Genomic DNA, 17,879 nt, shown 5'->3' with positions numbered 1-17,879 from the left:
TAAGATAGCAACAATTCGGAATACCAACTACTGGAAATCAGTGTGTATCTTTTAACCCAAGTTGCATACAGCACTAAATGAGAAACAGGAGGTGTCTCTTCCAAAAACACCCATAGCACTCTGTATTTCCTCTACTACAAGATATTTCAAAGCAATTTAAAATCATTATGTACTTCTCTGTCTCCCTGCAAGTGGTAGGGTCTCGGAAAATCAGGATCAGTTACTACACCTAGTCCACCACAGTCTCCCCAAAGTCTGGCTCTGTTTCTGGCATGCAGTAGGCACTTGATACATGTTTGTTGAATGAATTGAGATGACAGTGAAGAATAAAACTTATACAGGAATACGGAAGAAAAAATTAGGGAGCAAAAACACCAAAAAAGAAAACAACAGAATGAGATATAAATTGATACAAAATCAGTTCCTCAAATGTTAAACACAGAGTTACCATATGACGCAGCATATCCATAACTAGGTAAATACCCAAAAGAAATGAAAACATATTTCCACGCAAAAACTGGTGTACAGGTGTTTACAGAAGCATTATTCATAAGAGAACTAATGTGGAAACAACCCAAATGTCCATCAACTGATGAATAATAAACAAAACCCATACAATGAATTATTATTTTTATACCTGGCCACAAACCAATTTCTAACAATGTGTTCAGGAAGTCCATCACAGCAATAAACATTAATGTCAATTTACATTGTCTAGAATTCCTAGTGATATTGTCAGCAAATTTTTTCCTTAACCTCATTTTACCTATAGTTTTTACATATCTAGGCTGTGTCTTGGCTTCCATAAGTAGATGAAGCACGACTTTCTAACACAACAGGTGGATGGTAAGATATTCCCCCTATATTTGAAGATAGAGGGGTTGATCCCATCTCAACATTGAGCATTATTATACTCAATTTGAAACTATTATTTTACTTAAGAGTTAAATGTAGACTTGTATGCTGGCCTGAGAACCTAAGCATTCCACAAATATTGTGTTAGGCTCTGGGTTGTGACTCAATAATAAGTAGAAGTTATTGTGCAATTACTATGTGTCAAGCCCTGTTCATTTTGTTTATATTATCTGATTGATTATTTCAGTAAACTCGTGATGTATGTTTTTAAAAAAGGGAATGGAATGCATCTACATACTACAACATGACAACGTCAACAACAGTTACGTTAAGTCAGTGAAGCTAGTCACGGAAGACCACATATTCTATAATTCCATTTATATGAAATGTCCAGAATAGGCAAATCTATAAGGGAGACAGAAAGTATGTTAATGGTTGCCTGGGGCTGGGCTGGTGAAGGGGGATGGGGTGACAATTATTTGATACAAAACTTCTTCTTGGGATGATGACAACGTTCTTTAAAAAAAAATTTAGATTATGCTGATAGTTGGCACAACTTTGTAAATATGCTAAAAACCACTGAATTGTATACTTTAAATGGGTGGGCTTTATAGTATATAAATTTTATCTAAATAACCATTATTATTACCTGAAAAAAAGTGAACAGTCACAAAATAGCAGGCTTTGCAAAGGGTGCCTTCAATAAAATTTCAAAATTTTTCATAAGTTGGGTGAAGCACTTGGCTATCCCTGCCCAGTTACATTTTTAAAGTCAAAGGCTGGAAATCTTTCTATATAATCCTGTGGAACTTTAATTTTCATAAATGTCGTTTCGTTTCTGTTATTTTTTGGTATTCAGTTTGTTCCCACTCTGGTGGTAGTGTACCAGAGATTCAAGAAGATGGTTAACTTGTAAGATATGATTACTCTACTCTCTGGAAACCTACAGCATAGGACTGAATCCTGGTTTATCTGGCATCTTCTGTGACTATTCTGAAATAGACATATCTTGGACGTTAGTATCAAGGACATATATACCACATAAATGTGAACTTTTTTTAACTTTTAAGTTCAGGGTTATAAGTGCAAGTTTGTTACATGGGTAAACTTGTGTCATGGGGGTTTGCCATACAGATTATTTCATTACCCAGGTATTAAGCCTAGTACCCATAAGTTGTTTTTCCTGATCCTCTCCGTCCTCCCAACCTCTACCCTACAAAAGACTCCAGTGTGTGTTGTTCCCCTCTGTGTGACCATGTATTCTTATTGTTTAGCTTCCACTTACAAGAGAGACCATGTGGTATTTGGTTTTCTGTTCCTGTGTTAGTTTGCTAAGGATAATGGCCTCCTTGCAAAGGACATGATCCCATTCTTCTTTGATGGCTTCACAGATTCCATGGTGTATATGTACCAGATTTTCTTTATCCTGTCTATCACTGATGGACATTTAGGTTGATTCCATGTCTTTGCTATTATGAACAGTGCTGCAATGAACACCCACATGCATGTGTCTTTATAATAGAATGATTTATATTCCTTTGGGTACACACCCAGTAATGGGACTGCTGGGTTGAATGGTGTTTCTGCCTTACTGTCTTCCACAATGGCGGAACTAATTTATACTCCCACCAACAGTGTATAAATGTAATGTGAACATTTGCTATATACCAATGGAATAACTCATGTCCTAAGGTCAAGACAGAGCTTTTTATAAAACTTGACATTATTTCTAATTATTCTTTGTATATATTATTCCTTTAATATGCAGTAATTTTAAATCAACCACATTCTACAATGAACTAACTATAAAATAAAACTGCTCAAGGAATTAATCACAGTATCTGATCATTTTAATCACAACCTTATATTTGAAGTAGGTTTTCACAGCTCACTTACCTGCTGCATTGTGCTTATGATATTCAATAATCTCAGGAATTGAGCCAAAAGCATGTTTTTCAGCTAGGTAATACTTCTTTGGAGATGTTGTTGTTTCCTTTATATGATAATGCCTGAAACCCGATGAACCTTCTCTAGAACAAAAATCAAAATGTGTCAGAACCAAGTTGAAATAATAGAACTTCATTCTTAAGGTGTTTTCTACAAGGGCAACCACAGCATCTATCCATATGATTCCCTCTATTCCTGGCACAAATTTTACTTCCCCTATGTTCTTCTTAGCTTCGTCTTTCATATTAGCATGTCAAAGTTTTTAAAGTACTCACTGAAAACACACATGGCCCTTTGCATGAGATTTGGAAAGAGAACATTTATGAATTCCACTTACCAACAGCTGGAAGTCTTAACGTAGCTATTAGCAGCTACTGCTTTTTGTTCCTGCTGTTGCATAAACTTACAAATGTCTAGAATACTTAAATCGCCAATAGCGAATAAATTAGACTTTTAAACATTCAACTTTAGGTACCTTTCTAGAGCAGAGATCTTCTCTAGTCCTCTCTTGCTAAAAATGCTTTCAAGATGACTCCTGTTGCTCTTAGGGTAAAGCTCAGACTTATTGACATTGACATGAACTTGCCTCTGCTTCAACTCTCAGGCTTCTCTCTCCTCCCTTCACTCTGCTCCCATTCTACCACACAGCTACAACATACTTTTCAGTGACTTGAACTCACCACATCCTCTCTCCCCTCTAGGTCCAGGCAATTTCCTGGTGAGAAACACTCCGTCCCCTCCCTCTGAGTTTTTCCTGCTCACCTCTCAGGTCTCAGCCTGGATGTCATTTGGGAGAGCGTTCATGACTAACTCAAGATGTGCCTAGGCTGTTTACCATCCCCCACCCCCAAACCCACCACACACACACATTACCCTCCCACATGGCACTTACTACCATCACTGTCTGTTACTGGGCTGTAGCATCTACTAACCTACTGGTGGGCAGGGTCTCTGCATCCTTTGCTCATGATTTTATCCTTAGTGACCAGCACCGTTCACTATAAATGTTTGTTGAATATTACTAAAGTTATTATAGCCATACTCAACAAATACATATGAAAAACTATAGGGAAAATTACTGAAAATATAAATACAAAAAACAGTATATACACTTCAGAAATCAAGTTCAGGTTTTCTTTTTAATGGTGAAACGCTGCATATTTTTATGAAAATTAGGAATCCATATAAACTACATGGGAAGTTCATGCAAAAACTCTAAATTATAAAAAAAAAAAAAAAATGGCAGGATTACTCACCCTCCAAACTTGGTATAAAGGGAGACTGTGTACAAGCCTGGTTGACTGGAATCCCTTACCATAAAACCACCTTCTTTATCCTAAAATCCAAGTTCAGAAAAAAATTGTTTTATTCCAATTACTAATAGCATCGCCATGGAGAATACTGAAGAACCTAATATTATAATTTTATAATTATTATTCTTTCCCAGAAAATCTGCTTTGAAGAAGCACAACTTACCAATAGGGCCCCTTGGTTTCTCCCACCCACATGACTTTGTACTTCAAATTACTGCGCTAGGAGAGTAGTTAAAGACATTGCACTCAATTCCCCACAATCACAAATCCTCACAAATGGTGAGACATTTCAATCAAACAATCTCTCAGTGCCCTTCCAGAACTGAGAGACAAGATTTTGCAATTCCTGTAAGGCCTGGACATGTAGGAAAACTGTCATGGAAAAATATATTTCTTAATGATTGGGTTTCATTTCATACATTTTTTGTATTTGTTATAAGCTTTGATTCTTGATCAGTATGATTTTCAATTCACACTGAATTTTCCTATAAATGTCTCAGTGCTTTTTATAAGAATGAATTTAAAAATTCTTAATTCTCTAGAAGTTGAAGTTAAATATCAGTCTTTTTTTCTGAGACAGAGTCTCGCACTGTTGCCCAGGCTGGCTGGAGTGCAGTGGCACGATCTTGGCTCACTGCAGCCTCCACCTCCTGGGTTCAAAGAATTCTCCTGCCTCAGCCTCCCGAGTAGCTGGGACTATAGGCGTGCACCACCATGTCCAGCTAGTTTTTATATTTTTAGTAGAGACGGGGTTTCACCATGTTGGCCAGCTTGGTTTTGAATTTCTGACCTCCAGTGATCCACCCTCCTTGATCTCCGAAAGTGCTGGGATTACAGGCGTGAGCCAACATACCCAGCCAAGTATCAGCCTTTACAAAAGGAGAGATGGAGGCACAAGTAACTTAAGCAGAGAAAATCAAGAGTTGGAAACAATGCTAAAAGACTAAAGGTCAAATCTTTCTCAGGTTCCAAGCTGAAAAGCAAGAAATAGACCCTACGAACCTCAAATACCTCTCTGTCCAGTAACACTACCATCAATCTCTAGTATTTAAATTGCTTTAAGATGAAAAGTGTGTCCTTTATTAGTTGAAAAATAAAACAAATTGCACTCTTCTTCATAGGAAAAACAATGGAATTAAATAAGGCCCCACAAAAATACCTGATAACAATTAGGGATAATAATTGTAATAATCGATCAGTAAAAAGTATAACAGAGGCTGGGCACGGTGGCTCATGCCTGCAATCCCAGTACCTTGGGAGGCTGAGGCAGGCAGATCAGTTGAGGTCGGGAGTTCAAGACCAGCCTGGCCAAAATGGCAAAACCCCATCTCTACTAAAAATACCCCATCTTTACTAAAAATTAGCCGGGCATGGTGGTGCATGCCTATAATCTCAGCTACTTGGGAGGCTGAGGCAGGAGAATTGCTTGAACCCAGGAGACAGAGGCTGCAGTAAGCCAAGATCACACTACTGCACTCTAGTCTGGGAGACAGAGAGAGAGAAACTATCTTAAATAATATAAATAAATAAATAAACAAACAAACAAATAAACACATTTATTTATTGAAAATTTATTCTGTTCTAATGTTCTAGCATATCAATTTATTTAATCATCAAAACAGTCCTATTACATAGGTACTATTGTTATCCCCACATTACTTCGCAGGTAAGGAAATGACAAACAGAAAGACTGGCTGGGTAATTTGCACCAGGTCACACAGCTAGTAAGCAGTAGAGGCAGGATCTGGTCCCCAGGCTGCCATTTAGCTACTCACTCCGCTACATCTGCCTCTCACTGTGGGGTCTCCAGAGAGGCATGGAAGAATCCTGTGGGCATGGTTACGTGTAGTCAGAATTAACCAAAGTCACCTACTATTGTTTTTTTAACATCAACTACAAAAACAAGCACTCAACAAAATCTTGATGTATGATACTAAGCAAGAGGTTAAATGAGAAAACATGAGTTTAAAAGACTGGGAACAATAGCTAAATAGAAAACTAGATCAGAAATGCAGAGAATTGTAGAGATCATCTTCTAGTCCAACTCCTTCTCTTACAGATGTGAAAAGTAGGCTAGAAAAGTCACAGGGAGACCCAGGTCCCATTACTCAGCACAGGGTAGTTCCCTCTATACATTTTACCCTTTCATTTTATTTCTTTTTAAAGGTATAGCAATTTCAGCACATTTATTTCTAAATGGAATTAAACATCTATTAATGCTTTATTTATAAAAGACATTACGTAGTATCAATGTAAACTATTTTAAAATAACTAACTTCGAGCCAAAAAAAAAAAAAACCAAACAAATACTTAAGTACTAAAAGTCAAGACAGCAAATGATCAATCAGGAAGAAAGCATTAGAGTAAGCTTGCCCCTCATGCTAAGGAAAGTGAAAGTGCAACAACTGCAGCAAAATGAGGATGGGCCACTACAGGAGACTCTCTCTGCCAGGGAATACACTGCTGCAGAACTCAGAGACTGCAAAGACCTTTAACCAACTACTGGCTGGTCCTAGAACAGTAGTGTTTGTTACTAATTGATAACAAACAGTTGCAGATTTCCTTTTTCCTTCTCTACTCCCACCGCTTCACTTGATTAGGCTTTAATCCATTTATGCCTAGGGTTCCATTATTGGAACACTAAGCTTGTGGGCGTTATTTACATCCTACGGCTCAAAGTCATCAAAGGTCTGATTTTTCACACACAAAAAATTTGCAACCTCCAGCATAAATGAGTTAAAAAAAAAATAAAGAGCAACAACTACCTAGGGAACCCCTGGCTGCTTGGATGGTCTAACTGCCAGACACAGTGGGTGATGATATTTCCCTAGCCAGGAATGAAGCAGAAAAAAATGAGTGACATTACTACCCACCCAGCCCTGCAGCAACGCCTTCATAATGCAAGGCATACATACACAAGGGAATTGTAGCCTTATGGCCTGGATCATTCTGGCTGTGACAGAGGTTTGGCCTAATGAAGGAAATTTACCAGGAGGGACAACCTTGTGGTGGTTAGTGGAAAGCCCCAGGGGCTTCTCTAAAAATTAAGAATGAGGTAAGCCATCTATGCTCAGGTTTTCATGGGACTTGATAAAGCAATTTTTACTTCCAGGATGAAAAATAAATTGCTACAGGATATGCTGTGCTAACAAAAGGAAAATGAAAACCATCTGAAAAGTGGCAATGACAATTCTTTATGAAAGCTATAAGTTTTGCTCCTGTGTGCCTGTATGCCTATATGTCTATATGTGTTATATGTGTGTGACATTTCTATGTGATCTAAGAAAACATCTGGTAAATGAAATTAGTTTTTAAATTGTTGGTAAAATAAAATAGAAACATCTTCAGAATTTAATTCAGACATTTTGCCTAGATCTACTAGTCAGACAAGTTTAGGTTGTCTCTGCCTCAGGTCATAAAACTGCTGCTTCTGAGACGTTTTTGACACTTGTTTGACTTGTATGTGAGTTTAATTAAAATTAATCACTTCCTAGATATTTTACTGGAAATTAGAACTACTAAGAGTTACAATAGTAGTTAGTGTATATAATTAAAACTACTAGATGTAAGAGAAACAATTCTATATACAGAGTGTATAAAGAAAGTAAGATGAATTTTTGGTGAAGAAGGCTACAGAAAAGATAGGATAGAGCTTTTGCTTAAGAAAAAGTCATTTTTTCTAGTTCAGAGGTTATTTAAAGTTTGTTTCAAAATGAAGGAAAAAATGATATAGATAAAACTAAATGGGTAGAAAGAGAATGAAGGAAAAGAAAGGAAAGTCACAGAACTTGTCCCAGCAGGAAAGAAATCTTTAGATGGTTATTAAAAAATCAAATGAATAAAATGGAAATTAATGGCGTTAAAACAAAGGTCTTAATACAACACTACTGAAGGTTGTGTGGACCAAAAGGAGCCCCTGCTGGTTCCCCAACATTAAAGAGCCCAGAATTACTTTGCTATATCTCCAGTCTGTAGAAACGTAAACAGCTAAAAGACAGAGATTATAATGATATAAGGCTGACCAACAATTGTTTCAGGGAAAAACTGAAGCAGGTTAATCAAGATAAAGACTGAAAAAAGGGCCAGGGTCCCTTGGCTCAACCCCCTGCTGGGAACCTAAAGCCTTCTGCACAACAGAGAGTAAAATGTTCTGGAGGTAGAGAAGAGAAGTTCCTAGGACTAAAACATAAAAACATAAGGGTTTATAAGACTATGAAAGTTGGAATGTTTGAACAGGTTTTATGTAAAGTAGCTGTGTCTCCTTTATCTAAATGTTTTATGGGAATGAACATTGTATTTGACTGGGGAATATTTCTTCTACTGTAAAATAGAGGGCATGTAAACCTGCCCTTCAAGCAATATTAATTGGACATGATAAATGGAAGCCAGTATGACTGTCCAAACTCACAGTGTAGAGAAAGTTGGAATGCTGGTAGGGACAAATTTTCTACCTGATAGTCTTTTGTTGAGTGTTACTAGGTCTTATGGCAAAAGCCAGTTAGCACCTCCCAATGACAACTACTGGCACTCTGGACTAAAGAACTTCTACTAGACGGGCATTTACTGCCTTGCTATGGATGCTAACTATAGCCACATCTATGACTGAAGAACATAAAATGCTCTTGACACCTGAAATATCTGTGCTGTCTCAGGTGATGTCAGAGGAACACTCTAATGGAGATAGCAGTATCTAAAAGAGTTCCATCATAAAATGGAAATGGTTCATACAGGATCACACTATCTGGTGGGTACAAGGAGGAGACACTCATGAGCAGGGAGCCTCTCTAACCCAAAGACTGACTCTGGAACTGTGTGAGTAGCTGCTGGATTCTACAGTGCCCAATAAACAGCTCTCAACTGACCAAGCAAGAGTTGCTTGGTTTGTGGATGGTGGTTCCAAGGTGAATGGACAACAACCTGTGTGGAAGGCTGCTACTCTGAAGAAGAGTCAAGAAACTGTGTTTTTGTGTGTTCTGAACTATTTAAAGCTTACAGCAATTGAGTAAAGTATAATTTTGAGAGCCAAACTGAGGCATTAACTATTCTCTCTACCTGATTTCTCCAAAATTTGGAAGCTATTTGTGAGTATTCTTATTTTGTGGCAATATAGTTTCTTGCATAAGTTCAATAAGCTATGTTTTCTTTTGTAACAGGACACACTGGGGAAACCACTGCTACAATAACCACACTGGTTATTTTACCAAGGCTTTGGGCATATGAAATTGTAAGGGCCAGTTTCAAGGGGTAAGGAGTAGGAAAACAGCCTGTTACATGGCAAGAGTGATGTAACCTTGAAGTGAAACCACAGTGATGACCAGTGCTCGATCCCCACTTACCAAGGTGTTTGCAGCAAGGTGTTTAAACAATGCTTTCATAAAGATGCTTATCTAACCTCACCAGTGGTCACATGTGCTGGTAAGAAAGGCTAAAGACATGTCCAGCTGCACATGTTTTACCCTAAAAGTTTGCTATATAAAGAATACTTTCTGGAGGGCAGGTGTGGGGATAACTGCCCTGAGGCCACAGGGCCACCCATGATTACTTCTGTTTATAAGTCCCTATTAAATATTTCTTTCTAGAAACTGAATTTGTCAGCCTCTTTCTTCAGTCTCTGAGCTCCCTCAGCCTCTGGGAATAGTTTTGCATAGACTTGCTCACTGCTGAACAAATTTAGAAAGAGAGATATGTGGAACTACTTATTATGGACTCATTAAAATTTATTTGCCCTTAAGCCAAACCCACAAGTACAAACACTTACTTCACTGCGGAGGAGTTGCTCTGCCTTGCTTCTATTCATATTTCTGCAATACCATCTGAACAGAAAAAACAATACATTTCAGGCCTCAGGTTTTTAGGACATATTTTATTATTTTCAGAATTAATAAGGTAATTCCACTCATTAATAATAAATCTAACAAATAAGAACAAGATATCACTCATAATTTCAATAACAGACAACTAGTAATTTTGATGTATATACTTCCAGACTTTTTCTACCCATATTTCTATGAAAACATGTATGTATGCCCATATTCTTATGTTTTATTAAAGTGAGATCAAACTACATAGGCTATACTATAATCTGAATTTTTCATATAACACTATAGGATATTTTTGCAAATCAATATAAGTCTACATATGATAGTATGCATGTGCCATAATTTATTTAAGCTATTCTTCACTGTTCAACATAAAAATCATTTTCAATTTTTCACTACTAGAATCACGGCAAGAATGAATTTTACTCCACTGACTCAAACATGCAGGAAGTGGCACTTTGTATTACTGTCTTTAATTCAAACTAAATCTTATTCCAAACTAAGGCTTATTCCAAGCCCTCCTCCTATCAATATGGCAGCAGATTTCATCTCAAGTCATAATGGTGGCTCCCTCAATGAATTTCACAAAGGTCCTAAGTGAAAAAAGAAACAACAAAACATAAGCACAGGCCTCCTGGGTCTTCAGACTTGCTGGTTTCCAGCAGAGCCCCAAGTCCTGTGGTTGCCCAAGACTCTATTGTAGAAATGTCTGCCATGACCAATCAGCTGGTCTTCCCTCCCATGAGATCTTTCAACCACCCTGTGCCACATCCCAAGACCCTGCCAATCTGTACCTCTTCTTCTTTTTTTTTGAGATAGAGTCTTGCTCTGATACCCAGACGAAAGTGCAGTAGCACAATCTCAACTCACTGCAACCTCCACCTCCTGGGTTCACACGATTTTCCTGCCTCAGCCTCTTGAGTAGCTGGAATTATAGGCATGCACCACCACACCTGGCTAATTTTTGTATTTTTAGTAGAGACAGGGTTTCACCGTGTTGACCAGGCTGGTCTCGAACTCCTGGCCTCAAAGGACCTGCCCACCTTGGCTTCCCAAAATCCTGGGATTACAGGCGTGAGCCACCATGCCTGGTCCTGTACCTCTTCTTATCCTTTGGAAAGCCCTTTTCTTGATGCTGTCATTAACCACCTCATCCTTAGAGATACTCGCCTCTCTGTACTTTCCCCAGCATAATCGATCCCTCCATGTGATTTAAGCAAACAGGCCATAAGAACATGAACTTAGACAATTCTTCTTTGGCCTTTGGTTTTAAACTTATTTTGTTAGATCCTTACTCGTTGGCAAGGAATTCTCCACCACAGTCATATACCCTGAGACTTCAAATGTTATAAAATCAGCTCAGCTCCTCTGGACATTTAAATTTCCCAGTACGGCTTCAGCCTTCCATAAGAGAACCAGCACCTGCTTTTGGCCCAGCAAAACCCTAAGACAGGGAAACATAGGCCTTCCCTGACTAAAGAAGGGAAAAACACAAAGAACAAAAAAGACAATACAAGAGCTTTTTCTGTCCAGATTCTTTTATGTAGTAGCCAAATGCAAATTACAGCCTCCATCCAAGCTAGACTGTTAGACATTTTAATTGGAATCTGAGGTGTTGAGCCAGGCCTCAGAATTGTCAACATCTCATTACATGGACCTCGTTTTATGAAATGAGACCAAGTTCAACAAAATTGCAGTTGTGATCAATACATTTCTGAATGCAATTGAGAAATATAATAAATTAGGAGAACAGAATTCTGTCCCTAATGCTTTTCCACTGGTACAAAGAAACATTTATCAAGTGCCAAAAACATTCATAAAAATTAACTAAGGAAACATACCTGGAGCTTTAATTATGAATTATAAAGTAGCAGGATTTGCGAGATTGAGAAAAAGTTATTAAAAACAGAAGATCCAGTCCATCTTCACAATAAGAGTAAGCAAAGGTGGTTTCATCTTGGGTTCACATATAAGAAATCAGTGAAGCTAAATTGTAGCTCTCAAGAGGAAACTAGACATAAGATATTCAGAGAAAGGAGGAGGCCCCTGCCTCATCTACTGTATTCCAGCTCCTCAGAAGGAGGAAAGAAGGAATCTACTGCACAAAGGGAAGGCTCTTGAAAATCCTGTTCTGAGGGGTCATTTTTAGGGCGTTGACAAGTTCCCTGGAAAGGATGTTCCCTTCTTTGGGATATCAATTCAGACCTTTAAGTGTCTGTTGAAAGACAGAAAGGAGGAAGGAGTCATACACAAATAGATGAATTAACTCATGGTCAGGATTTTCTAACAGTTCAGTTCTTGGTGGCTTCTTTCTCCTCTCCTGTGACTATCTATCTCCAGGCAAGAAAAAAAAAAAAAAAAAGACAACAGTGGCTCCCCTGAATTCTCCCATCAGGAAGAATTACACACACAGGTAAAATGTGACACAGATACCATACATCTCTATAAAGGAACACCTGAGGCTGGCTAATTTATAAAGAGAAGAGGTGTATTTGACTCATGGTTCTACAGGATGTACAGGAAGCATCGTGCCAGCACCAGCATCTGAAAAAGACCTCAGGATGCTTCCACTCATGTCTGAAGATGAAGGGAGCTGGTGTGCAGACATTACATGATAAGATAGAGAAAGCAAGAGAAGACAGAGGCACCAGGATTTTTTTTTTTTTCTTTATTTTTTTGAGACAGAGTCTTGCTGTGTCACCCAGGCTGGAGTACTGTGGCGTGATCTCGGCTCACTGCAACCTCCACCTCCTGGGTTTAAGTGGTTCTCCTGCCTCAGCCTCCCAAATAGCTGAGACTACAGGTGCATGCCACCACACTTAGCTAATTGTTTTTTTTTTTTTTTTTGACATGGAGTTTCACTCTTGTTGCCCAGGTTGGAGTGTAATGGCGCGATCTCAGCAACCTCCGCCTCCTGGGTTCAAGAGATTCTCCTGCCTCAGCCTCCCAAGTAGCTGAGATTTCAGGCACCTGCCACCACGCCTGGCTAATTTTCACCATGTTGGCCAGAATGGTCTACTGACTTCAAGCAATCTGCCCATCTCAGCACCCAAAATACTGGGATTACAGGTGTGAGCCACTGTGCCCAGCCCAGGCTCTTTTCAACAACCAGTTTTCGTGGGAACTAAGAGTGAGAACTCACTTCCTTGAGAATGGTACCAAGTCATTCACCATGGGGGAGAGCTCTACCTCCATAATCCAAACATCTCCCCACAGGCCCCTGCTCCAACACTGGGGATCAAATTTCAATATGAGACTTGGCGAGGTCTCCAGATCCAAGCCACAGCAGTCAGGTGCTGCTCTAAGCATGTTACATTTATTACCTCATTTCATCCTCACAACTCTTAGGAGGTTAAGTGGTATTATCACTGCTGTTTTGCAAATGAAAACATTGAGAAACAGAGAAGTAAAACATATCTCAAGGGCATACAGCTAGGAAACAGCAAAGCCAAAATTGAACCAAATGTCTGGTCTCAAAGCCTGTGCAGTACTAAAATGGTTCCTACTGATCTTTTAAAGATGAGAAAACTGATTCTAAGAGGTTAAAATGTGCCTACTGTTACGCCAATCAATGGGTCCTGAAGTAGAACATATACCCAAGCCTAATTTCAATGCTGGGAACAACCATATTGCCAGTGCAGCAGTCGGGAGACAGGGGAAAGAGGGCCCAACAGTGTTGTGGGAAGTCAGGGACCCCAAACAGAGGGACCGGCTGAAGCCATGGCAGAAGAACATAAATTGTGAAGATTTCATGGACATTTATTAGTTTCCCAAATTAATACTTTTATAATTTCTTATGCCTGTCTTTACTGCAATCTCTGAACGTAAATTATGAAGATTTCACGGACATTTATCACTTCCCCAATCAACACTCTTGTGATTTCCTATGCCTGTCTTTAGTTTAATCTCTTAATCCGTCATCTTCATAAGCTGAGTATGTATATCACCTCAGGACCCTATGATGATTGCGTTAACTGCACAAATTGTTTGTAGAGCATGTGTGTTTAAACAATATTAAATCTGGGCACCTTAAGAACAGGATAACAGCGATTTTCAGGGAACAAGGGACATAACCTTAAAGTCTGGCTGCCTGGCCGGGCGCGGTGGCTCAAGCCTGTAATCCCAGCACTTTGGGAGGCCGAGACGGGTGGATCACGAGGTGAGGAGATCGAGACCATCCTGGCTAACACGGTGAAACCCCGTCTCTACTAAAAATACAAAAAACTAGCCGGGCGAGGTGGCGGGCGCCTGTAGTCCCAGCTACTCCGGAGGCTGAGGCAGGAGAATGGCGGGAACCCGGGAGGCGGAGCTTGCAGTGAGCTGAGATCCGGCCACGGCACTCCAGCCCGGGCTACAGAGCAAAACTCCGTCTCAAAAAAAAAAAAAAAAAAAAAAAAAAAGTCTGGCTGCCTGTGGGCCGGGCAGGACAGAGCCATATTTCTCTCATTACCGAAAACAGCTGAATTCTTTCCCCAGTGAGGAATATTAATTAACAGCCCTGGGAAAAGAATGCGTTCCCAGAGGAGGCCTCTGAAATGGCCACCCAGGAGTGTCTGCCTTATGCAGATGTAGATAGAGATGAAACATGCCCTAGTCTCCTTCAGCACTACTAGGCTTGCTAGGATTGGAAAACTCCAGCCTGGAGAATTCTAGTCAGATAGGTTCTCTGTTCTTGAACCCTGTTAAAATGTTTGTCAATGACAATGCGTACACAGTGGGACGTGGAAGTTCATTAGTGATTTTAGTTTCGCCCTGACCTTGTGATCTCTCCCTGACCTTCTGCCTTGTGATCTTTTGTTGCCCTTGAAGCATGTGATCTCTGTGACCCACACCCTATTCGTACACTCCCTTCCTTTTGAAAATTGCTAATAAAAACTTGCTGGTTTTATGGCTTAGGGGGCATCACGGAACCTACCAACATGTGATGTCTTCCCTGGACACCCAGCTTTAAAATTTCTCTCTTTCGTACTCTTTCCCTTTATTTCTCAGACCGGCCGACACTTAGGGAAATAGAAAAGAACCTACATGAATTATTTGGGGCAGGTTCCCCTGATACAACGGTTGAAAGAAAAACCTTTGGCCGGGGGAGGTGGCTCACTCCTGTAATCCCAGCACTTTGGGAGGCCAAGGCAGGTGGATCACTTCAGGTCAGGAGTTTGAGACCAGCCTGGCCAACATATTGAAACCCTGTCTCTACTAAAAATATGAAAATGAGCCAGGTGTGGTAGTGGGCACCTGTAATCCCAGCTACTCAGGAGGTTGAGGCAGGAGAATCACTTGAATCTGGGAGGCGGAGATTGCCGTGAGCTGAGATTGAACCACTAGACTCCAGCCTGGGTGACAGAGTAAGACTCTGTCTACAAAAAAAAAAAAGAAGAAGAAAAGAAAAGAAAAGAAGAAAGAAAGGAAAGAAAGAGAAAAAGAGAGAGAAAGAGACAGAGGAAGGAAGGGAGGGAGGAAAGGAGGGAGGGAGGGAGGAAGGAAAGAAGGAAGGAAGGAATTCGAAAGCAGTGGGTTGAAGAGTAGGGATTTAAAAAAAAAAAAAAGCATGCCACAGAAAAGCTTTATTAGAGGCTAATACTTTCTGATGAACGAACTATACATCTAGAAATTAGGCCCTGAATTTGTAGGTCATTTGTCGATTGTTCTTAGATATTAAAACCCTAATGTGAATTAGTTTTTCAGATTAGCTAGTTACCCCAAAATAGCAATGTCAATAAGGAAAGAAGAAGTTTGAGGGCATTTCATCTTTTAACCAGACCCCTGCCAAGCTTTGAGAATCTTTTAACCAGACCCTTGCCAAGCTTTGAGAATGGGTGAGAATAAATCATGAAAAGAAGACAAGAGGTAGAAACAAAGGAAAAACATAAAACCAACCAGTTATACACCTTAGCTTGTTCTCTAATTTTGCCCCTTCTAACTATGCCACCCACTCAAAGCCTTTATCCTAAGCTTTTTCCAGTCCTAAGGGCCCTCTCACTTCTGTTACCTTCTCCCTTTACCGTCTTCCCACCAAGAACATCTTCTTATTAACCATCACAATGAATCCGCTTTCTTTTCCAGCACTGATCTCTGTGATCTTCTCCTCCCTATACTGTTGACTGGCTATGGAAGTTAGAACTAGGTTACTGATAACACTGGGAGTTGCTGGCCTGGAAATCCTGAGTTCAGCCCAGTGACAGTCTGTGGCCTGGGATTCCTCCTGGGCCCAAGCAAACAGCAGAAGAACTATTCACTCCACAGCTGTCAGAGGCTTTCTTTTTTTTTTTTTCTTTTTTGTAAATTCCTGAGAATATTTAAGTTGTTGTGATGGTTAATATTGAGTGTCAACTTGATTGGACTGAAGGATGCAAAGTATTGCTCCTGGGTGTGTCTGTGAGGGTGCTGCCAAAGGAGATTAACATTTGAGTCCGTGGCCTGGGAAAGGCAAACCCACCCTCAATCTGGGTGGGCACAATCTAATCAGCTGCCAGCACGGCCAGAATAAAAGCAGGCCGAAAAACGTGGAAAGACTAGCCTGGTTTAGTCTTCTGGCCTCCATCCTTCCCCCGTGCTGGATGCTTCCTGCCCTCGAACATTGGACTCCAAGTTCTTCAGCTTTAGGACTCAGACTGCCTTCCTTGCTCCTCCGCTTGCAGACGGCCTATTGTGGGATCTCACCTTGTGATTGTGAGTCAGTACTCCTTAATAAACTCCCTTTTATATATACATCTATCCTATTGGTTCTGTCCCTCTAGAGAACCCTGACTAATACAATTGTGTTACAGGATGGGCTGTGGCCAAAACAAAACAAAGCGAAACAGAACATGGAGTAGGAAGACAGAATAGGGTCTCTGCCTGCCCTCACGGGAACAGGTTTCCCCTTGGTCGTCTACCAGGCACGGTACAAAGGCTATGTGGACTCCCTGGCCTCTGAACAGAATGCAGTGGCACTCCCATGCTGGACACGGAAGTCCAGAGTTATGCAGAGGAAGAAAACCTCTCGGAAGAGAGAAAATTTCCAAATTAAGGTACATTTGAAACACTCGGGGCCATAAATCATAAACTTCAGTATTGAAAAGCCTCATTTGAAATCACATGAGTCATAAAAGGAGTTCTCATATTTAGATAAGGATTATCTGGCTTCTAAGCATCTTCTTTCCCCAATTTCAATCAGTTCTCCAAGCTACCACTTGAAAACCAGGCCCAAGTTTTCACCTTTTAGCACCTTCCCTAATTCTAACGATTTTATAAGTTTTCCAAAAATCTATTTGACTTAAGAGCAGAAATGCTACCTTATTTATATGTTGTTTATACTCTCTCCTACTTCTAAAATTACTTTGAGGATCACACCCCACTGAGCACTGTGGCTTTTTGAATTTGTTAACCCTTTCTTAGATGTTAAGGTATACTTATAGTATAGCAAGTGACATGAAGAAAGGAAACAGCTTGTTGTTGCTGTTGTTTCTAAGGAGGTGAATGAAGCATCAATACACCACCTCAGAATGACAATAAAAGAGCATTCGATGTATATAAGCCTCACATTACAACTTAGCCATACACTGCTAGTGGGTATATAAATAATACAATTTATCTGGAAAGCAATTTGATAGCATGCGTCAGGAGCCTTCACAATGTTCATGTATAGAATTTAGCCCAGCACATAGATTTTAGAGATCCAGTTTAAGATAAGAAACAAGAAGTTACCCCATTTTTTTTTTTAATATAGAAAAGGTGCCTAAGACAACCTAAACCACACAAATAAGGAAATGATTACATAAATTATTGGACATCCACGTGCCATCTGCCTGGTTATGTCCCTAAGGCCACACATAATGCTTGATACATGCTAAGATCTCAGGAAATATTTAATAAATTTATGATCAAATGAAATAAAATGTAGCTAGGAAAATGTTTTCAAAGAATATTAAAGTGCATGAGGAAATAAGTATGATTCTATCTTGAA

The 17,879-nt window shown here is 39.8% G+C and overlaps 1 protein-coding gene across 1 annotated transcript in view; it reads right to left on the bottom strand.

The window, feature by feature from the left end:
- Positions 1-17,879, bottom strand: part of TEC (tec protein tyrosine kinase) — a 137,411-nt gene that overhangs the window by 9,848 nt on the left and 109,684 nt on the right. The window contains exons 9-11 of the mRNA XM_025386009.1: positions 9,874-9,928; positions 4,059-4,138; positions 2,752-2,885 (exon numbers count right to left, since the gene is read on the bottom strand). Coding sequence (XP_025241794.1) covers positions 2,752-2,885; positions 4,059-4,138; positions 9,874-9,928 — 269 coding nt within the window. The remainder of the gene's footprint in view (positions 1-2,751; positions 2,886-4,058; positions 4,139-9,873; positions 9,929-17,879) is intronic.

Source organism: Theropithecus gelada, chromosome 5, assembly GCF_003255815.1.
Source record: "Theropithecus gelada isolate Dixy chromosome 5, Tgel_1.0, whole genome shotgun sequence".
Taxonomy (NCBI): domain Eukaryota; kingdom Metazoa; phylum Chordata; class Mammalia; order Primates; family Cercopithecidae; genus Theropithecus; species Theropithecus gelada.
Note: the sequence above shows the minus strand (reverse complement) of the source record. Positions and strands in the feature narration are given on the sequence as shown.